The following is a 23,046-nucleotide window of genomic DNA, read 5'->3' as shown; positions in this document are numbered from 1 at the left end:
TAAATATAAATCAAATACTAACCTCAAGTTTTGCCTCGTCCTGCGAGGAAGCAAGCGGGACACTTCCGCTTAGACTGGGGAAGGAAACAGAAAGGGGTGAGTCTTCAGTCCAAGTGTCCGTCATCACTTTTGGGGGCTGGGCCGCTTCCTCTGGCGTCGTCTTGCTCGAGGACGACGACGTTTCGCCTCCGTTGAGAACGGTGATGTCTGCCTCCGCCGTGGCAACAGCGGTGACCACGGCGGGAGGACACACGTTTTTTGCCCCCTCCGAGAAGGTATCGGAGGTGGGGTTGGTAGGGGTAGTGCAATCAAGTTCTTTGGAAGGATCTGTAATTAACACCGCTCGTGAGATACACTCATTGATTTGTTTGTTTGTAATTGGATACCTGGGGAAACACCTTTGGCATTGCTGGTTCTGGCCTGGGCTCTGGCAAGGTCGCTCTTGCTTTTGCTCATGCCCATGCTGATGCACTGGTCTAGAAGGGCTTGTTCGGAGGGGCTGGGTTCAGCGCCTAGAGACTCGACACTCAGGGAACTGAGGGAGCCGTTTCTGGAGACTACGGTGACCACTTCTTCTGAGGCCGAGCTGGCCGCTGCCTTGTTGATGCCCCACGCTTCTGCTGGGGGCCTGCGAACATCCCCCTCTTCCACATTCAGTGAACTGAGGGAGGATGCGTGTGAGAAATTTGCAGGAGTGTCTTCGGTTGCGTATCTGAGACCAAAATAAAAGCAACTTAAAAGAGAACAAAGCATAATAAAGGCAAAATAAGTTACCTTATTGGTGTATAGCATTGTCCGTCTACAACCCTGGCAGCAGAATTTATAGTGAGGTCACTCAAGGAAGTGGCAGTGGACAGTCCGAATGGAGTGTCTTCGACGGCAAAAGTTTTGATCTCGTCTCGAGATGGTAAAACTCGAGGCGGCCGTTTACGTTTGACTGTGTCTTTGGCCTTGGGCATTCCTGACTGAATACACTCGGCCAAAATGTGCTCATTGTCTCCAGAGAAAGAGCTATCGTCAGACTCTTCACGGGTACTTGCGTTTTTCGGGCGCTCATCACCTACAGAATCACCCTCAGCACTTTCACGGAGTGAAAGAACCTTTAATAATAAAATAATAACAATTAGAATAAAAAGCTTAAAAAAGAGGTTCATCTACGTACTGAGAGGTCAGAGTGTGACCCGGCGTGGCTGATGGCTGGAGTGTCTTCAGTGCAGAAGGTTTGCACAGCATCAGCACAAGCGTCATTGGGTGCAGGTTGAAGTCTGGGTAGGCGACGAGGAATGCGAGTTGGGATGCCACTGGGCCTTGGTCTCAAGAAGCGGGGCCTTGGAGCTGAAGCTCGAAGACGCTGTTGGCCACTTGAGATGCAAGCATCCAGTAGTCCACTGTCATCCTCGTCACCCACCTCTTCTTCCTCACTAACTGTTGCTAGTTCCTTTTCTTTGTCCTGCTTCTCATCATCACCTTCACCTTCAGTGACCTTTAGCAAGATAATATAATAATTAGATGAGAAATTATTTAAACTTCATCACTAACCTTTGTGCGAGGAGAAGGTTGCGGCTGAGAAGGACCAGCTCTGGGCGCTGCCCTCGGGGTTGACGTCACAATCTGCACTGGAGCCTTGGGTGCCCTTGGACTTGGAGGCTGCGTTTGAGTTGGCGAGTCTGGCAACTCAGATGGAGACACCATTCCTGAAGTGAGCCGGCTGAAGTCGCTGACAATTGAGCTTCGATCGTCGTGAATCGAATGCTGCTCAAATGAGGTAAGTGAAGCCACAGAACTGCACCTTGAAAAGACCAGAGGCGTCTCAAGGGTCTTATCAGGTATGTTTTTGGGTGGAGAGGCTTCCTCTGGCTCTGGCGCCTTGGGTTCCTCAGGCTGAACTTCGTTGACACTTTCTGGGACGCCTTCGGAACAGTGCAGGGAACTGAGAGAGCTCACTCTTGAGAAGCAAACCTAGACAGAAAAAAGATAAGAGTCCAGTTGAAAAAAAAAATTAAAAAATAATTACTGGTGTATCTTCTACGCAGTACTGAGTGGGCTTCTCAGGAGACATGGTGCCTGATGGTGCAGGCAGTGAGTCTGTTTCGTCAACTTCCACAACCTCCTTTTTAATTTCTTCCTTCTTTTCTTCCTTTCTAATGGCTTCTCGCAAGTCTGAAATGGAAGTAGCTGTGGAGAAATTCAGGGGTGTGCCTTCCGTGTAATAAGTTTTGACAGAATCCTCATGAGCAGCCGAGTGTTGATAGTAAGCTCCTGGGGATGGTTTCTCTTCCTCCTCTTCCTCTTCGCCATACCTGATTATTATTAGAATTTATTTTAAATATTTTATGTTTTTTATTTTGATAATTACCTAAGGCTGTAGTTTGTTGGTTGATCTGGGTTATCTAGGTCAGTCTCTGCATAAGTACCATAATTTCTGCCAGCAAATCTCCTTGCTACATCCACATTTTTTTCAGCGTATTGCAAACTGTAGTTTACTGGCTGGTAGTCCTCGTCCTCCTCATAAACATAATTTTGATATTGCGGTGGTCGAACCTAAAAGTTCAATACACAATTAAATTAAATCCCTCTGGCTCAGTTTTTGAGATAAATGTATGAAGAAACCTGACCCCGGCAAAGAAAGAAAAAAAAGTATGATTTTTCTTTTTTCAATTTACCTCAGGGCTTTTCTCCTTGTCGTCAACAGAGACCTGCTCTTTGAGTGACACGGGCTCCTCGTCCTCCGGTGACGCCCCTTCGCTTTGTGTTCCTGTAGCAGGTGGGCTGTGTCTGACACAGATATCTTGATTAAGCTGCAAGTCAAGACTTCTGTTGGTTGTTAGAGGCCTCTTCTGCTGCTTCACCCGATCACACACAGAATCACTTTTCACCGATTCCCTGCTATCAGAGCGTGGAACCTTCCTGCCATTTGAGGTACCAGTGTTCAACGACTGGTACATCCTATGCCGTCTGTCAAACGTTCGTTCAGTGTTGGCAAAAACATATTTGTCATCCCTAGAGAAAAATAAAAATGAAAACTTTGCATATTGCATTTTTTGCTCAACTTTACCTTGTTGACGGAGATGTTCTGTTGGGGCTGGTGGGTTCAATATTGTCACACGTCTCTGACAAATTGTGGTCGAGCTGCTGTTCGAGCGCCCGCTGCTTTCTGACGGAAAGCACAGGCATTCCTTGGCTGTTGCGGTGTTCTAGGGGGGAAGCACCTGGCGGTCTGGCACCGAGCAGATTTTTCAGGGCTGCACTTGAACCCATGGAGATCATCTTGTGTTTAGAGTTGACCAAACTCTTCAGCATGCTGACAGCACCCATGTCCCAAAGAGCCCGCTGGTCCTCAGGGCACCTGGCTGAAAGGTTCCATAGCGTCCCGCAGGCATTGCTCACAACTGTCAAAGAAGGACTTTTCAGCTGCTGAAGCAACACCTGGAGGCATCCGTGTGCCCTGAGGATGGCTCTGTAATCTTCTCGAATGGCTACGTGACTAGAAATGTTCCTAAGAATGCCACCCGAATTCTCGACAATGGACAAAGTTTGTGAGGGACTCTTGTAAGTAAGCATTTGAACCAAAAATGCCAAGGCGCCCTCGACCTGTTAAAGGAAAATTTAATTTTTGATATAATTTTAAATTTATTTATGTTACTTGGCAAATCTCAGCCTTATTTGTGCTGCAGTGAGCACTCAAGTTCCACAAAGCTGACAAAATAGATTTAAGGGTAGATTCCTTTTTGGCTTCCATGGAAGCTTCCATCAGTCCTCTAACTGCTCCGACCTCTCGAAGAGTGGCTTTCGAGGCAGCATCTGCTCTCCAACTGAGGTTCCGTAAAACACTTGCAGTCACTTGTCTAAAATTTTAAATTTAGTAAAACGATTTTGTGCAAAACGAAAGGAAACGCCTACCTCAGGTCCTCACTTGGCGAAGTGAGCTGAGCAACAAGGGCCTTCATGAAGCCCCTGAAGGAGCACAGCAGGGCCTTGTTGGTGCCGTCTCCAAAGGTGAGATTAGTGAGGGCCATTCCTGCATACCTCCTCAAGGTAATGCAGTACTGGTCGTTGCTTTCAGATCCGTGGGCTTCGTGGTCTGCTTGAATCAGCTGAGCCAAAGCATGCAGCCCGCCTAACTGACACATTGCGTGTCTGTGCTCTTCGTCAAAGGACAGCTTCATTAAGTTAGCCACAGTAGGTCCAGGGTGTTTTTTAGGGTCGTCCTCTTCATCACCCATCATGTCTAAAACCTCTTGTGTTGGCAGCAAATCGCAATAATCGCGAACCTTGAATTTATTTTTTAATAAATTTAAATTTATTGAGTGGTAAATAATTTTACCTGCTCCAAGAGTCTCAGCACCCTAGCTTCCCTGCGGCCTCGTTTGTCGTCTGGGTGGGAGTGAACCAGATTGTGAAGGGCCTTGGCAGCAACCTTCCTCGTTTGGGGATTCTCATCCCCATGCAAGAGTTGCACCAACAAAGGTAGACAGCCAGACTGCCTCATGGCGATGCAGCTGTCGGCAGATGAGCTCATCGCCAACAAAGTCCGGCTCATCTCGTCTTTGTTGTGCGTTCCGAGCATCGATAAAAGTCCATAAACCATTTCAACCTGGAATCCGAGAAAATCAGCATGGTTAGATAGATTTGAATTTCGATCTGGCAAGAGAGCTTGAAGCTCGAGCGGTGGTGACGCTTTGCCACTAGCTTGTGTTCACATTGGAAAGAAAAAAATGCTTTGCTGAGCTTTCTTAGTGTATCACATGTCCCAATATATTCCTGAAGGGAAATACAATCCACACTAGTGACCTCATTAATAGGAAATAAACACACACATACTCAAGTGGCACTTTTACGGCTGCACCTTGAGCTTCGAATGGCTTCAAAGTTTTTCTTTTGCGACATAAGAGAGCTATTCTCTCCTTGAATAGGCCCAAAACGTAATTTTAGATGAGAGGAAGCCCAAAAGTTTTCAAATAGGTTCAAGGGCCAAGCAGGGAAATTAAAAATCACCTTCGGTCCGAGGGTTTGTTGACTGTAGGACCTTCTGGCACCTACGGAGGCTCCTGGCTCCGATGAGGCCGGCGAGCCAACGCTGGAGGTGAAGCTCATGACGCTGGCCGCATCTGCAGGGACGCCCCCCAGACTGGAGGGGCCGCTGTGCCAGAGGCTGCGGTCCACAGGCCAAGCACCATGGTACATGGAGGACATGCTTGTAGCGTCTCCAGAGGGTAAATCTGAAGCAAATATTGATAATAAAAAAAAAAAATTAATTTTATGTCTAAATTAAATATATATTTTTATTATAATTATTTCTTTTGTTAACGATTTTCAATTTAATTGAAGTACATAATTAATTACCTGGAGTATCGTCTTCTAAGCTAGAGGAAGACTGGTGGGATTGTGCTCCGTTTACGGTCAGGTGGCCATTCATGAGCCCATCCTGTTCGGCCTTAACAGCCTGTTGATCAATACGGAATGACAATTAGTCAAGGCATTTTACTAATGATTGAAATTATTCACAGCCGTGGTCACTTACCTGCGAGTTATGCTTGAGGTGCTCCATTTCATCGTCTTTGGCAGGCGGAGTGATCAAAGAGTCGCCCAGCAGCTGAGGGGAGCGGCGCCCCTTACTCCTCCGGGGGCGGCCATTGGCCCACTGCAACAAATCGATTCGCGAATTAGCCGAAAAGCTTCAGAAATAAACGCGAAATCAATGCGAAAATCATCAATCTCCGTTTGCAGCTTGTGCAATAAATATAAAATGCTGATCGCGAACTTTGTGTACATATGTGACATAAGGGAGTTGAACTTGTAGCAAAAAAGTCGCGACTTGGGGCGTCAATAAAACGCCAAGTCGTCGGCAAAATCCGCAGGATCAGCGTCCTGGCAAGGACGGGCATGTGTATATATATTTGAGAGGATTTAATGCTCGTGCAAGTGAATGCACGAGACGAGGGCTGGAGAGTATTGATTAGTGACGTCACGTGCTCTCTACCATCGCAAGAGTTATGTGAGGGCCAAATTGCTTTATGCCCGTCTTCCGCTGGAGCACATTATCGCCGCGCACTATCTTTCTCTGTTCTCTCTTTCTCGCCACAGGTCGCGAAAGGAAACGGAAAAGGTGAGCAGGGGACGCGTGAGAAATTTTAAAATCAGCCACCCACAATTGTCGTCTAGACGCGCGTAACAATGGCCCTGAGGTGAGCCCGACCTTTAAAGGGGGTTTGCTGCAACTCACGTCTTTCCTTTCATTCATAATTCAATTACTTAAAATTTCGAGAGAAAAAAGTAGCATACATAATTCAGGTACAGAAGTTATTTTGATAAAAATAGGCTGGTCAAAAACAGTTAAAAAAGCCTCCTTGCTTTTTTTTTTTTAATTCACTCCAAATTTTGATAAAGTCTTACAAAAATAATTCAAAGAAAATATTAATAACATTGAATAAATAATAATATTTAAGTTAGTAACGCCTTTTAATGCCTTTATTTATGAAAAATTTAATTTGGTTGAACAACAGTAAGATAAATAAGCTTCTGATCACTTCTGATTTTATTTTAGAATTAACATTTGATGATGTCTGAAAGATTTGTTACAAAATAATAAATGCAGTAAACGAATCAAGCTATGATTATGGTTAATAACTGGATATTGGAAAGTTCCCAGTAAAAAGAAAACACCCAGATCATTTACAAGAACAATGGATCATTTTTCTACGTTCGCCGCGACCATAACCACACGCAAGAGAGCTGCAATTATGAATCATTGGAAGATCCATTTCTCTCCATTCTAATTATAAGTTCCCGCGAGTTCGATATTGGCCTTTGCGATTTCCGATCTTGACTCTAATAACTGTGACCCCAAAGTGCAACCAAGGAGACCGTAAAAAAGTTGTTTATATTCAACTCCTTTTCATCGCGTAAAATTGTATTTCTGGATCAAGTTGCGGCGAGGCTGGAAAAGGCTTTTGAAGGAATATTTGCTCCAGCCACATGCACTCGCGCTACCGACCCGCATAATTGTACGTTCATGACGGAAGAAATAAAGTGCGCAGCCTTTTAAGCACTTGACTCTCGGTGTGCGCTGCGTTTCGAGTGGAAGAAAGGGAGAAATAACCACAGCCGAGCACCAACGAATAATAAAATAAAAGAAAAGGCACGCGAGGAAAAATGTAAATTGCTGTTGAAGAAATTCTTGAAATTGTTAACATGCAGGAACGCAGATGTAAATTACTGTAACAAATATAAAAACTAAATAAAAATAGATTATTTTATTTCTAAGTAATTTAAAATAAAAATGACATCCCTTTCATTTCAGCTTTTAGATGTAGCTTAAGCATTAAAAAAATAGGAGATCATGAATTTTTTAGTCTTGTGGAACTAAGGATTTATTTGTAATTTCAACAATAAAATAATTGCTCAGTGATGGGCTTCATTAAAAAAAATATATTCTTTCTTATTTAGCCGCTTCTGGCTTTTGCACTGTCCTAAATATGCAATTCTGCTTAAAAGATTTGAAATTAGTTCAGAAGCTTTTGAATTATGTTTATTTTAAAACTTCAATTTGAGATCCGTTCTAAGCTGATCAAAATAAAAGTTTATGATGATCCGTCCTACAAGGACCACGGACTTATGAAACTATTAAATCATCCGAAATTCGGGAGATAAAAATTTAATATCAGAGTATAGCGGCATCCGTTTGATAAAGGCATATTATGCAAATCACTTAATCTCGCGCGAAATCTAAAACTTTTGATCCCGGCGGCAAGTTTTAATAAAAAAATCCGCGAGATAAACTTTCTGCGCTTTGATAAGCCGGTGGGCCAACTTTCGTAATCTGCCACAAAAAGCGTCACCCGAGCAGAGGTTATTAGTTTCGGGTGCGCCATAAAAGTGACTTTAGGTCTGCATGGAGAAGGAAGGTGCCCTCGGATCGTCCTTGGCCGAGGGGCGAGATTCAATTTGCAGCAGTCGGGGGCGGCCACCCCTGCTTGCTCTCTCTGGGCGCGATAAAAATGCATTATGAGAAGTGGGAGGAGGATCAAGTATCATAGAGGCGGCCGCAATTGATTTTCCGTGTCTCGCCGCCGCGAATTTAACGATAAAAAGAGAAATTTTTATCCCCACTCAACAAATTGGATCAATGAATTATTCGAGTTAAAAAGCTCCCCTCTAATTTATTTCCTTTGTTTGCTTGAAAATAATTCCCACTAACGGCCGCGTCTCGCAGGAAGTATAATTAGTCTGGATTAAAAAGGGCTTTCGCACAAGTCGGCGTGTGAGAAAAACGGACACGCCCTGCAAATAAATCGACGGTTCCGTATTTTATCACAAATTTGTTTTAAGCTCAGCCCAAGATGTTGCAAATTAATTAATTTTGCGTGCATATTAAAATTAATCACAGTCCATTACGTGGAAATGTAATTTACAAATTTTTGCATTAAATCAGTCTCGGGTGAAATTGCTGTTTGCATTCGGCGGACGCTTCTCGCCTCTCAACAGATGCGGCTAATTAGAGAATTAATTGCTTCAGCGTGTGGAGTGTGAGTAATATGAATTAATGGTCGCGGCCACCAGCAATGCCGCTTAATCGAATTAAGCATTAACCACATTGCAAAATTTTAAGCGCGGACAGAGTTATTTTCGTTCGGACGTGCCGCGAATTCTCGGAATTCGATTCGAGCCGGTGAAAATGCACTAGGCAGCCAAAAAGGTCTTCAGCTGTATTTCAGATTTAGCTTCGAATCAAGTTAATTTAATCTGAAAAAAGTATGAAAGAGAAATAATTTCAGAAAAAAATATAAAAATGTGCAAAAGTTATAAATTTAATGACGGTTTATATAATAATTTTTGTTTGCACAATTATTATAAAATAACATACAGCATATTTTGCTAGAAGAATTATCTGTCAAAATCATACACATGGTTTAAACCAAGCCATTACACTAAATAAACTAAAAATATTTAACTAATAAATAACGATATTAATTAGAATAATAATTTAAGTGAATATTAATTGGAGTAAAATATAAAAAAAATATAAAATTCTCAAAAATAAAATAGTTTAATTTTATTATAGTATTAATAAATTATATTTTAGTTAAAAAATTTAAACAATTGAAAATTCAGCTGAACATTAAAACGTTTTAATTATTTATTTCTTAAAATAATAGAATTTTGGACTAACGTTTCGTGTTTAACTTTTTTATTGATCCAGTGTGTCTGTGCAAACAAAAAAGCCTTATTTTATTGCACCGCTGTCGGCGAGTGACACTTTTCTAAAAATAAACACAGATCATTGTTCCACACACACACGCTGTTCTAAAATTAAGCCCTTCTCAAAGTGCGGGCTGACGTGTGAAATTTTTCGAGTTTCCAACCGTTGACGACCCAATTTTCAGGAATCCTCCTCCATGGCTTGAAATTTAAATGTAAAAAAGGACATTGAAGTGGTCTGAAAATATTTTCCAGCCGCGGCGGACGTGCACGGGAATGAAGAACGGTGGCCCTTTCATGAATAAATGCATGCATGCCCGGGTGAGTCAATTAACAATTCATTAGTTGAGCGCGGCATCAAAATAATATGACGTCATGGCGAGGGGACATTTTATTAAACATCAACAACAGCCGCGCGGCAGCGCTCTTTTGATGAATCGACTTTGAGTCTCGTGTTTGAATATGATCAAAAAATAGGTGAACGCTACTTTGCCGAGAGATTTCGAGTCTTATCTTTTATGTGGGTACCGCTTTTATATATGTGTTGCCAGAGTAAAGATTCTATTTTCGGAGAGGAGCAAAAGAAAATCGTGTGTATACTTTTTGGTCTTGCGCCTGTTTAGAAAATTCGAATCAGAGGGAATTCCTTTGAAAGAGGGTGCATTGAAAAATATTTACTTTTCACAAGTGGGCTGCTTTAGACACGTCGTTAAAATTAATATTTGGAATAGAATTTGTGTGGAGAGTAATTGGAAATCTTTCAAAGAGCGCTTTGAAGAAGGAGATTTTATCGATCTTCTTGAATGACAAAGACGATTTTTTAAAGTTCTATTTGTATTGATTTGTATATTATTTTCGGTTTAAAGGAAATAATAATTGCTTATAAACGTGAAGTTATTTAATGTGAAAGTATTTGAAAAAATTGTGAACTTTTGATTGATTTCAAGCTCATTTAGGCTTTTATGTTAAAAGAATCTATCATATTTAAGAAATGAAATACAATTAAGAATTATAAAATATAAGAAATATAACAAAATTTATAGCATTTTCATTACTGAATCAAATTTACCAGACCAATTTTGGAACTTCTACCTAATTTAAAAATTAAAATTAGGATAAAAAAAATCATCTGATATCTGATCAAGGGGAACTTTATAAATAAAATTAATTCTAGCTAATCAATAATCAGAATAAAGTTAAATTCAAATTAGATATCAAAAATATTTTTAAAATTATGGATTAAAATAAAAATTAAACATTCAGATTTTGCAAAATTCGTCTCAAAATGAGAATGGAAATCCTTTGGGTAGTAAAAAGTGCCAAAAGTTTTGATGAAGTCATGAGTTCCTTCGCAACTCGCCTTATTAGGTTGCATGAATTAATATTCCCGCAGCACTGCGCCATAAAGAGCGTCCTGTTGAGATTACTGAAGTGCTTTTCTTTGCCGCCCAACAGAAAGAAAGAGTATGTAATTAAGTGTAATGGAGGACAAAAAGAAGTGGCTCTGCGGAATAACATTCATATTTTGATGCTTCCTCACACCAACGGCGCGCAATAAACTCGCTACGCCGCATAAAATTTCCATCAACGGATGAAATTCACATATCATGCATCGCAAAAAATAATAAATATCGTGTATGGGACATTTACACGGCGGCTGGATTTCACTTCGAAAATTCACACGGAATATAATTTCACTCTCTTTCTCGATCGAGTCGAAAGTTGTCGGATTCAATTAAAAATGTGGTTTTGCCTCCAAGCGGAAAACACTGTTTGATGTATTTGGAATATTAGAAACTGATAAAAATACAAACTTTGTGCCAAATTGGTCATCTTGGTTTTGAAAAATTCAAAAATATTTATCAAAAACTTTAAATTTCCAAAACAAAATTATTTTCTTCATATTTATTATTTTATTTTTTTTTTAAATAGTTCTATAAAAATAAATAAATATTTTAAAATTTAACAAACAAATATTCTCTTTATAGAATTGGCAGTAAAATTCAAATTAATAAACTTATCCAATTAAATTCTTTTGAATTTTAAGGTTTTTTTTAACCGATTTTTACCTTTAATAAAGAAAAAAAATGTGTAGAATTTCCTGCGTTCGTTATTATGGACTGGTGGAGTTGATGGTCGGAATCGGAAATTGTGATCCCTCTCGCCGTCCATAAAAATAAACAGACGAGTGAACGCGCATGGCATGGCACCACTCGGCGCAGTCAGTCATTTAGCTCTCGGGTGCATCCATCTGCTGCCTCTCTCAGAGTCACATCCAAATATAGACCGGCACAAAAAATCGCCACAAACCGAGCAATTAAAAGAGAGTTGCAAAAAGGCAGATCGATTTGATTTGTCACCTTGGAACTGATTGATCGAATATTTAGAGAGCTGCTCTAATTAGCGGCAACGCTCGAATAGAATCCTCCTCTCGCGCGCGTCAATTGTGAAATTGCGAAGGAAAATCCGAGCAATTTACGGACTAATTGTCACGCATTCCGCTCTTGTTTGTTTATTTGTTTGTTTTATTCGAGCATTAAGACGGATGCCTTTCCAATTCCTATTCGACAAACGCCCATCCTTTGTTCGGATTGCAATTTTCAGGAAAAAAAGGTTTAAATGAAAGTAGGTTATCTTAGCAGGAAACAATAAACAGTTTTTAATTTTCTTCGTGGAATTAATTGTTTTAAAATCATTACATTTTAACTCCAAATAATAACCGTTAAGGATAATTTTTATCATTAATATTCAATTTTATTCTTGTTAAAATTTATGAAATGCTTTAAAATAACTATTAAAATATAATCAATAATTTCCATTTTATATTCAATTAAAAATTAAAAGAATGGCGTATTGAATATAGACTGGTAAATTGGAATGGTTGCCAATATTTTTTTTTAACTTTTACATTTGAATATTTCAAAGCACCGTTGCAGATTTCTTATTTCGCAAACAATTATTTTTAAACGCTGGTAGGCCGTTCAAACTTATCACCTCGCAAGGTCAACGACACCACCGTGAATGCATGCGAAAACAGCCTCTTTGCATAATTACACATGTCCTAGAGCTGATAATAACTGAGCGTTCAAGTTCAGAGCGTGCGAAATGCAAATTTTTTCAGAGCTTCCCATTCCATGGCTCAAAGGCTGATTGAGAAATGTGATTAAGCTTGCAATCATTTTGTGTAACTGCAATTATAAGCAGGCCACAAAAATGCTTTCTAATAATTAGCCGTCGTTAATTTTTAAAAGTGAGGGAGAAAATAAAATACACTACAAATTGCCGCATTACACGAATTCGCCAAGATATTTCACATTGCTGTGCCAAGTCACAGCCAAGAGAAAATGTGCCGCAAACTTGGCTCTTTGCGCAAAGCATTTTTATCGCTACCGGGCAAAACTTATCTCTGCCGCAGGAGTTCAAACGGAATGAAATATTAGGAGATTTCCTCGAAATTGGGGCAAACAGAATTGATTAGATGCTGCACTGCAATCGATGTTTATGTGAAATTTCAAAATGTGAGCACATTAAAAAAAGGTGTGATTAAATTAAATTTATCACTTTTTTCCAGGAAAACTTCAGGAAAATGAATTTTCTTTCTCTATTTTTACGTTTTAAACTTCTTTAACATTTTTTTGTTTTATTAATTCTTGCACGACGTCTCTCAAAATGACCAGTGATTGATTAGTGGTACACCAAAAATTTAATTATAAACCAAAATAATAAAATTAAAATAAATAATATCCTCATATATGAGAGAAATAAACGTTGACCTTTCAAATATTTGTAAAAATTTCACAATTCAAGTAAAATTTCACTATTTTGCAAAACTGAATCAGTTTTTATTGCAAAAAGATAAAAAGTATTGACGGAAAATTCTCGGAAAATGACGCATTAGCAAATTTTGCAAAATGGGCGCCGCGCGGAAAATCGGCGTGAATGCGCAGAATTCACCGACCTTGTTGTTTTTCGAGTTGAGCCTGGTGACCCTCTCGGCCTGCAGGACGAAGAGCAGCCCCCGGTTGTCGGACGGCGCCGAGGGCAGCGGGGGCAGGGGCAGCTCGGGGGCGGATTCCTCGAGCAGCAGCTCGTCGAGCAGAAGGACGTTGAGGCGGCCCTTGGAGGCCTTCGCGGAGGCCTGCATGCCTCTGGGGCCGAGAAAAGCCGCAAAAGTGAGTGTGATCTGGGCACCAGTCGCGCACAAACTGGCCCAGACACAGAGCTGCCGCCGATCGCGACACCTCGCCGGCTGGTGCTCAAACTAGACACACACGGTGCTCGTCACGGCTTTTTAGCAAAGAGAGATCTAAAGAATCAACGGCTCAATTAAATTGTTCTAATCAGCACCGAGCGCTGCCAATTGTTCGAGTGAAACTAGAAAGGGAGTCCCATTCAAATGACGTGCCCAAAGGATCAAACAAGAATAAATGATGGTTTTTTATTGTTTTTCATAAATGAGTTTGATAATTTAATGATAAATGAATCTTTTTAGTGGATTAAGTTATAAAAGGCTTGATATTGTGATTAAAAATTGTTATAAAATTGTGTTTACATTTTGTACTGAAAAAATCTATTAAAATATAAATATTTATATTTAATTTTTTATATTGCCTAGATGTAAGATGTGTATTTCATTGTATCTAAATGGAGAATATTTAAATAATTCTACCAAAGTCATTAAATTAATTTCGAACATTTTAAATTTACATATTGCTATCCCAAAAAAAGCCAAAGTGACAAAACCTTATACCCATAATAAATAATTACATTTCTTTAAATTTTTTTTATACATTTTTTTTTAATTTAAAAAAATTAAAATCTTAATATTTTATTTTTATTTTTAAAATTTGATTTATTAAAATTTTGTTTCAGTTCTTAAATTTATAAAAATTTATTAACGGATTCTTGTGACATGGCCATATCATTCTTTGCTTGAAAAGGTAATGCTTTTCTGGGATTTTATCGCACATTGCGCTACATGTTAGCTAAATATTAATATATATTCAACAAAATCAACAATATTACTGCAAAAAAAAAATAGCAAAATTTCATTAATTAATGATTTTATATTTAATATTTGTTACAAGAAATTTTTTGAATTTGTGGTAAAATCATCTCCAAATTTACTAAATAACCAGAAAAGAATTGCATTTCGTTTTCATTTTTCGCCAAATTTACTCGAAGCAGAAAGCAATGGACCGCCAAAACTTTCTCTCCCCTAGCAAATTTAATAAATTTCATTTTATGAAACGCGTCGTCGCAGCAAAGTGCCAATTCGTGTACAAGAAGGGACTATTTTCCGCGCCGGCTGAAATTCGCCATTCCGCTCGAGCGTAAATTCAAATTTGGCTTCGCAATATGGGGGTGAGGGCCGCCGCCGCCGCTAATACGTGTCCATTACTCACTCAAGGGGTGGCTTTGAAACTTTAAAGGGCTGCAGGCGGATAAATAGCGGCCGACAGGGGCAAATATTATGTACTCGTTATGTACTGCTCGGTACATGGATGAGCATCAGCTACTCATAACGGCGAGGAGGAGCGCGTGTTTGCGCACTAATTTGTGTTTGCAGTGTTTATCACTCGCATCAGGACCCGAAGGGGTGAGCGAGCGAGTCTGCGGGGGCGCTTTCAATTTTTGCAGACTGAGAGCAAACGGTAGAATAAAAGCGAGTCCGTTCAGATTCAAGTTCAATTTGATCCAAAACAGGTTTCAATTAAAAAGAGCGACAGTTGGGAAATCTGAGTAATCCTGAAGTGAAATATGAAGTAGAGAGATTTATATGTCGTCAAATCAAAGATGTAATTGCAATTGAATCCAAAATTAGATCAGATTTTAATTTTTGTTTTAGAATTAAATTTTTGAAAGATTGCATTGTGTACATTTTATAAAATTCACATTCAATTAAAAAAATGCGTATTTAATATAAACCTATAGAAGACTGTAGAAAATTTGTGAAAATATTTAATTAATAATTCAAAACATCTGATAAAATTAACAAATAAATATATTTTAAATGAAAAATTTGATAAAATTAAAAAAATTGTTATTCACAATATAAATATGATTTTCTAATACTCTTAATTATAATAAACGAAATAAAATTGACTTCTTGGCATTAAATTTATTACTGTGAAGAAAAAATTTGATACCATCGTCAAAAATTTCCAAACTACAAAATTTTCAATTTACTTTTTAACAAATCATTAAGCCACCATCACAATATTAATTGATCTAATTTCAAACTTCCTCCAAGGTATTTTTCAATTTTAAATTTTTTTAATAAGTTTGAAGCTACATTATATTCTCCTGGCCTCTTCTAAAAATTCCATATATATTCCCACGCAACAATTTCCGAGTCAAACTAACGCTCAAATTACACGCGAAAATTCATCAATCGCTTCCTGCTTGCCTTTAAATGGACGAGTGGGATTTTCTAAAGCCAGAATCCAAAGCAAATAAATCCCAGCTCCCAGTGGGTGATCTCTCTTTTCAGAAGTATCAGAGCGATCCATCAACCTTGGAAGCGTCAAATGTAATTCACCGAGCACCTACGCGACATGACCTTATTTGGGCCATCTGACTTTGTGCCAATAGTTTTATCTTTGCCCAAAACGATGTGCAGTTTGTCAAAACGCCCAACCCGTACACAAATTATGAGGCTGATGATTTATATTAATGTAAACTGATAAATATAAAAAAATTTTCTTCTCCAAAATAAAAAAAAAATGGCGAAATGAGATAAAAATTATATTTAATATTATATTTGCAATTATTTATTAAATTTTTATTTAGCCTTTGTTTGAATATTTAGATGATACTTAAATTAATTTGGTCTTAAAGTAACAACAAATAAAAAGTTATCAAAAAAATACAAATATAGGCTAGAAAATATAATTTTAATAACATCTTAAAGCTCAAAACATTATTAAATCCCCTAATAAAACGTTTTTGTGCAAAAAGTTAAAAAAAACTTATTGTTTTTTTGTCGCACACAATTTTGAATCAGAATGGCTTAATTTGGAAATATCCATCGTCAGAATGAATTTGAGAGTGAGTTTAAAAAAAATTGTTCATTTAAAAATTCTATATAATATATTGTATTTTAAAGTTAAATTTCAGTACGAAAATCTTGCTGATATCTGCATAAATTGCAAAGGTGTTCTGCGCAGAATGAGGGCCAAGAATCGTGGAAATTAGAAGGGATGATGCGATGTTGGCAACCAAAAACGGCCGACGGGTCTCGAGAGTGAGAGTGGCGGATCAATACTATACACCAAGTCTGTGTGTGAATTCAAACTTTGCGGGCCCGTTTGCGACGCAAACGGCCTAAGCGAAATCTCGTGTGCCGCGCCTAATTGGAGTGATGTTTCATAAGCGATATGCAAATTCGTTCTAATTAGACGCAACAATGAGAAAGTACTCACAGGCGAGTCCCAGGCGGTGTAGTTGTTCGAAGACGACCTCGAGTCTCCTCCCAGCAGCACTCTGTAATTGCAGGGCAAACATTTATGCCGACGAAAAATATATAACATGGCAAATTCAATTCAGCTCCGGAGCCAGACTTACTAATTATTGGAACGAGGATGTGTTCAAAATATTTCTCTTGTTGATTAGGAGCAAATAAAAAATACGGGCATAGTCAAATTAAATCCTCAAATCAATAGAAACCATTTTTTTTTTTTTTTTTTGCTATTTTTGAAGGACAATTGCGGAGAATTGGAAATTTTTATCAGCATTGTTGGCAAAAACGTAATTTGACTATGCCAATACGGAGTCCCTCAGGCATCTACACCGAATTTTTATTATCAAAACAATTTCCAATCTCAATGTAAAGTTTAACTAGTTTAAGGCAATCAATACTATGACGAAAATTTCATTTTGAAAACTTCATTCGAGTGTCTTGATTATATTTTTTATCAATTTTAAGCTGGTATAGGCTTTGTGAAAAGTGAAAATTAAATTTTAGAGTTTCAACTTCTAATAAATTTGATAAAAAAAATCGGTTTCGAAGATTAATCAGAGCTATCCTATGACATTCAAATGGAATTGACATTATATGGTTTTTATAAATATTTAGATTTCAGACTTCAATTTGTGAAAAATTATTTCAGTGAAAATAAAATAATTTATGGAAGCTCGTGGAATAATTTGTGTTTTTGGCTGTAATAGCTTAAATTATATTCAAAATTTCTATCTTTTTTAGAAGTGAAGGATGAATAGGTGATTAAAAGACTGACCTTGCTGCGGCCGTGGTGGTGGGCAGCAGCGGCAGGGAGCGCGGGGGTGGCGCGGCGGGCCAGCTGTTTCTCACCCCCGACCGTGAGTCACCACCTCTCGAGCCGTTGCTCACCCGCTCTGAAACAAGAGATTTAAAAATTCAGCACCTTGCTACGCTCTCTGCTCCCCGACACTGCAAAAGGTCACACAAGGGTGGAGGTCACATTATTCGCGCCTGTTTTGCTCCGGCGGTACCGATTTACGACGACGCAATAAAGAGACAGAAGCGCCAGTTTTTTTATTGTGCAAATATGAATCTTCGGTTCGCATCTCACACTTGTATGGGTTGCTGAATTTTGAGTAGGGGTGCGACAAAAGTAGTGGAAGAAGAAGTGACTGGTGGGCTGCATGTTGTGTTCACACAAAAACAATGAGCTGCTGTGACTCACGCAAGTTTGCCTAGGAAGTATTTTTTATTGGTGGTCACGGTTTTTGAAATAAGTCACTGCACGATTCCATGTTCACAATTTTATTGAAATTTAGTTTTTAACTAAACCAATTTTCAATTTTTCAGACTGTTCTGGGAAATTGGCCTTGTTATTATTTAAAGTGAGTTACAAACTTTTTGATGAATCTAGGAATTTTTTTCAGAGATATCTATAACCTGTTTTAACAACAAATGGTTTTGGGTTTTATCGCATGCATGTGTCTCTTTTCAACTGTATTTTCAGCTTTTTCTGTATAGTTTTTTTTTGCTGTATTCATGACTGGTTATGGAATGGAGAATAAATAAATATTTAATCGCGGTTACAAAGAAAACATATTTTTTGTCTTCTTGGGGGATGATTTCAAAGATCTATCTCCACTTACTTAGGAATTAAAATTAAATTACTTATTTTCAGTTTTGTTTTTAATTTAATTTTGATTAAAATTGTTTCATTTAAATTTTGTATAATTGCATATTTATGGAAAATAAATAAATAGTGTAGATTATAACATAACAATCTTAAAAAATGGAAACGAAGTTGGAAATTTTTACATTTTTTATCATAAAAAAAACAACAACAACAACTTCTTAAGTCTGATTAGGTCTTGTCCACATTTTAACTATTTTAAGTTCAAAATGAAATAGAAATAAAACAATTTTAAAGCTTGAGCAACAAATAAATGAACAATTAAGGACAAAATAAAGAAAATTACTGTGAAAAAATACTGCTTCTCTTCAAGTGCCATAAACGTTTTTTGGCCCAAATAAAACTCCTTTTTGGCTATAATGATTTTTTTTGTATTTAAAAGTAACTAAGCGCTGAGGCAAACTGTCAGTAATAAAGCTAGGGAGACGTGCCCACCTGGTTTTATAGTATGTCGTGTGGAGTAATTATTACTCCAGCATCTGGTGGATCAATAAAATATTTTTATTTTTATTCACCTCCCGAACGAATCACGCGATCCGGCGGTTCTCTGCATAGGGGACCCCCGACGTGCCCAAATCAGTGAAACATTAACGAGTTGAGTACGAATCTGCATTTCATTCAAGATGCCAACCGACACATGTTCAATTATTCATCAGCAGGGTTCCGCATTATGGGTCGTTCTGAGCAACAACCACCGACGGTACGCACGTGGTGTAAACAGAAATTCTCATTTTCAGTTAAAAATTCAAAAGCGAGGAGGATTTCATATAGAATTATGTGCGTTTTCGTGGCGTAAAATATCAATAATTCCGAAGGTTAGTGCTTGTAAATGATTCATCTGCAGCAAGCCCTTTTGGCCGGATGGTCCGCAGAGTGGTGCGGGTTGTATAATCTTAGACGAGCCAGTGCTCGCTTGGGTTTTTATGTTTTTATGTACGCTTCCGCGAATCTAGGTCTTCAAAACAGGGGTTAAAAGGAAAACAAAATATAAAACCAAGCATCCCAAGCCCAAGGAAGAGTGCTGCAGCCATCAATGGAAATCGATAAACTCACAAAAGGAAAACACACGAACGCTCAAAAGCCAACAAGAAACTCGCAGTCATCAAATCACGCTGAAGGGCACAACTTGGTAATGAGGTTTGAAGAGGACGAGAAGTAATGATTTATTTGTCTCACTCGGAGATATAAAAATTAATCAATATTTTCAAGGGCAAGAAATTTTTCCTTGAACCAAAATTTTCTAGTTGATATTGAAAGTTTGGTAGATTTTTTAATCTTGGTGCAAATTATAAAAAGACTGGTTGAAAGTTAAAAGACAAAACACCAACAATAAATCGTAAAACCACATCAACACAAACAAGCACTGCGGCAATTTGTCTGCAATAAAAGCACCCTCTCGAAACGCAAACCAACCCTTTGGAATCAAATTGGCAACCACCACTGATGCAAATTCTCTCACCTAGGCTGTGTGCAAAAAGATGCGGGTCAAAGTGTTGAAAACGCGTTCTCTGGTCGCACCCCTGTGCTGGTCACATGACATTTGCCAGACGCACCCCTGCCGCTCCCCCGGGGGTGGTCCACCCCACTCAACTCGCTCTCCTTTCCACCCCCGACAGCATCGCCCCGCCATCTCGGCGTGTGGGCGGCAAGTGTGCGTTTCGCGCCGCGCTCGCGAGGGCGCCACCGCCAAGGGGTGCGGGGGGTGAACGACCCTCTCGCCACCGCACACGGAACTAACGAGGAGGGCGTGGAGAACCCTCCAGAACAGAAGAGCAAACACGGAGATCGTTTTGCATCTCTCCTCCTGGAGCCGCAGGATAAATATTAATTTGGCCGCCAAGCGCCACTGGTCCTTTTTCACTTTGAAAAAAAGTGCTCGCTTTGCTTTCAAATATTAATGCTTGCGGCACCCTCGTTCCCTTTAAATTGGAATGGAATGAGCAATTTTTTAAATTGAAAAAAAGGTCAGAATTTTTTGAAAATGACGAGTTTTAAAATTAATAAAATTCCAAATTATGTAAATGAAAAAAAAATATTACACTTCAGACAGTTCAGACTAATTTAGTTTCAATAATACAATATTACAGGAAAAAAAGAGAGCGTAACTTACATTTTGGGCAGTAAAAAAAATAAAAACTGCAAAAATTTCATGTCTGCTTTTTTACAATCAGTGATGAATTAAAATTAATCTAGAAGGAACCAAGTTACAAATTGACGTAAATTTAAAATGATGGTTTTTTTTTCTTTATCTCGTATCTTGATTATTTCTGTTAAGTTTTTATTTTTTAATAAAATATTACTCACCATTTTGAATTGGTGGTTTTGGAGGCTGACACGATTCCACAGACGTTGCTGGCTCTTCTAGTTGCTCCTGCAGCCGCCTGGTCTCCAGGGTGAGGTCACGCACACGTGCTAGCAAGTCCTCATAGCTGGACACAGGCAGGCTCATCGCTCCCGCTGGCCATCTGCAAAGAAATCAAACAGGAAAATCAATAATCCGATTCAAACGCCGCTTTCGAAAGAAGACCCTTCTTATTTACAGGTGGTTGGGCAGCCGATAAGCAAGGGGGAAATTGAATCGCGAGCAAGAAAAATCGACGTCCAAAGAAAATATTTTCTTTTCTCAACCCCTGTAGAAATATTTAGCTTTAATCTTTCCTCGGACGGGAAAAAATAAGAGCCCGGGGCTCTGTACTTTATTTATTTTTATCATTTTTTATCAGCCGGGCGAAAATCGAGTTAGGAGCTAAGGACCACCTTTCTCGCAATTTGGCCCTGGTAATTTGCGAGAGTGATATTTTTTAGGGACAAAAGTAGTGTAGCTGCAAAGAAGAAGAGGAAGTATTGTCTGGGGTCGCACAAAGAGAAATGGCCAGGATAATTTAATTTGGAGCGAGGCGGTCTGACTGCAGGCGGGGATAATTCCGAGTGAGAGAGGCTGGGCGGACAAAGAGAGAAAAAAAGACAACACAATGAGTGCCGCCGCCGCTCTCTCAATTCATCTCTAAAGGGTATGCAACACAATAACAGACCCGCCTGAGCCGAGATTGCGGCACGAATTTCCCACAAATTCTGCTCAAAGCTCGAAAACAGCCTAATCTGTGAATTTTTATAAAAAGTTGGTTTGAAAATTCAAGTAAACGAAATCAAGGATAAAATATAAATTAGGCAGTTATAATTTAATATTCAATTCATTCTTTAATTTAACCTTTCTCATTCACAACAATAATAGAATTTGCTAAAATATGAAAAAAAGAGATAGATTCATTCACTTATATTAATGATTTTTTTTTAAACAAATAACAACTTTCAAAATTTCTTTGCTGTAAATTGATTTATAAAATAATAATACAATGTGGAAAAATAACCAACTATAATAATTATAACAATAATAAATAATATATTGCAAATAATTATTTAAACTAATATTTAATTACAACTAAAAATGAAATAAATATTATTAGATGTATTTAAAATTAACCAATTTCAATAATTTTACTATTGGTATAGGGAACATTTGCGATAGCTCGGAAAACTTACGAAATGAACAGTTCTGTCAATTATTGTATAAAAGTAGTTTTACTAAACCCATGTACTGCGGCGGCCGAGTCCAATTTACAATTTTGTATTGACCTAGAAGAATTAATCATCATAATTTTACATGATAAATTTAGGTGAATTGAATTTATAATCTTGGCTTTTCTCTAGTTTTTTTTTTAATTTTATAATTTAATAATCATACTATGCATTTTCTTTGAATTTCACAGATTTCTGTAAATATTCAATACTGCACCTTATTGTTAGATCAACAAGAGCTGACTCCAGAGTTATACCATCGACCCCAAATTCAATATTTTTTTTATAGCCGTATCTCACAATGAATAATTCAAATTCCACCTTTAATAAATATGAATTTTATATCATAAATTTGTCACTTTTTTCCGGGAAAAAGGTGATGTGTTTGCTTTTGTATAGCGCGCGCCGTAAAAGTGTTATCTCGTGTTTCATTGCACGGCTCTTGAACTTTCCCACGAAAGCCCATGGGCAGGGTGGCCTTTCCAGCTGGTGGGTGTCGTGAGGCGACTCTTTTCCTACGCCAGCAGCCAAAGCTATAAATCGCAATTAGCCAAATGCACTCGTTGCGGCGCGACCGACTGACTCCAAACTGCGATCCCAGAGGGACGCTAAAAACGCTCCAGCACCGACTGGCCGGCCAGTCACGCGAAATCCGGAGCATTCGACAAAAGCAATTACCGCGCGCCGCCAAGCCTGTAATGTTATCCCCGGCTTATCTCTGCCGAAAATGATTCAATTCGGCCCAATTGAAATGCATCAGCCGATTTTACACTTGGTTGCATGGATTATACAGAGTGATGGAAATGAGGAACACAATTTAAAATATTATTAAATTTGAATTTCAACAAAACATATTTTCAATTCAGTTTATAGATTTTAAAATATTCAAATTTTTTTTCATACATATTTTTACAAGCAAAAAAAGGGTTTAACACCACCAATTTTTTTCATAACCGCATGATTTCTATTCCAAATAATATTGTGTTGATCTTTAATTGCTTGGCTAAAATTTTACATTCCAAAGCGTCCAAGAATGGCGAACATTCCTTGAATTAAGATTTTTATCACTGGTTAAAGAATCTTTTTTATAGAATTCTGAAAATAATTCTATAAATTATAAAAAGACAGGCAAGTTCCAAAA

At 38.4% G+C, this 23,046-nt stretch overlaps 1 protein-coding gene across 5 annotated transcripts in view; it reads right to left on the bottom strand.

The window, feature by feature from the left end:
• Positions 1–23,046, bottom strand: part of LOC132205490 (adenomatous polyposis coli protein-like) — a 39,878-nt gene that overhangs the window by 2,648 nt on the left and 14,184 nt on the right. For 2 of the 5 annotated variants that reach the window (XM_059634566.1, XM_059634563.1), the window contains exons 2-19: positions 20,634–20,794; positions 17,436–17,553; positions 16,623–16,683; positions 5,522–5,641; positions 5,344–5,443; positions 4,996–5,219; positions 4,325–4,594; positions 3,901–4,271; positions 3,644–3,845; positions 3,056–3,591; positions 2,664–3,000; positions 2,357–2,541; positions 2,015–2,300; positions 1,540–1,959; positions 1,163–1,483; positions 775–1,100; positions 387–712; positions 23–327 (exon numbers count right to left, since the gene is read on the bottom strand). In XM_059634566.1, coding sequence (XP_059490549.1) covers positions 23–327; positions 387–712; positions 775–1,100; positions 1,163–1,483; positions 1,540–1,959; positions 2,015–2,300; positions 2,357–2,541; positions 2,664–3,000; positions 3,056–3,591; positions 3,644–3,845; positions 3,901–4,271; positions 4,325–4,594; positions 4,996–5,219; positions 5,344–5,443; positions 5,522–5,641; positions 16,623–16,683; positions 17,436–17,553; positions 20,634–20,778 — 4,653 coding nt within the window. In that variant the 5' untranslated portion in view covers positions 20,779–20,794. Of the gene's footprint in view, positions 1–22; positions 328–386; positions 713–774; positions 1,101–1,162; positions 1,484–1,539; positions 1,960–2,014; positions 2,301–2,356; positions 2,542–2,663; positions 3,001–3,055; positions 3,592–3,643; positions 3,846–3,900; positions 4,272–4,324; positions 4,595–4,995; positions 5,220–5,343; positions 5,444–5,521; positions 5,642–13,156; positions 13,409–16,622; positions 16,684–17,435; positions 17,554–19,788; positions 19,807–20,633; positions 20,795–23,046 lie in introns of those variants that run through there. The other 3 variants (XM_059634564.1, XM_059634568.1, XM_059634567.1) reach the window with 3 other exon arrangements.

The sequence above is a fragment of the Neocloeon triangulifer genome, unplaced genomic scaffold, assembly GCF_031216515.1.
Source record: "Neocloeon triangulifer isolate White Clay Creek 2 clone unplaced genomic scaffold, ASM3121651v1 ptg000002l, whole genome shotgun sequence".
In the NCBI taxonomy this organism is placed as follows: Eukaryota; Metazoa; Arthropoda; class Insecta; order Ephemeroptera; family Baetidae; genus Neocloeon; species Neocloeon triangulifer.
This window is presented reverse-complemented; position numbering and strand designations above follow the sequence as displayed.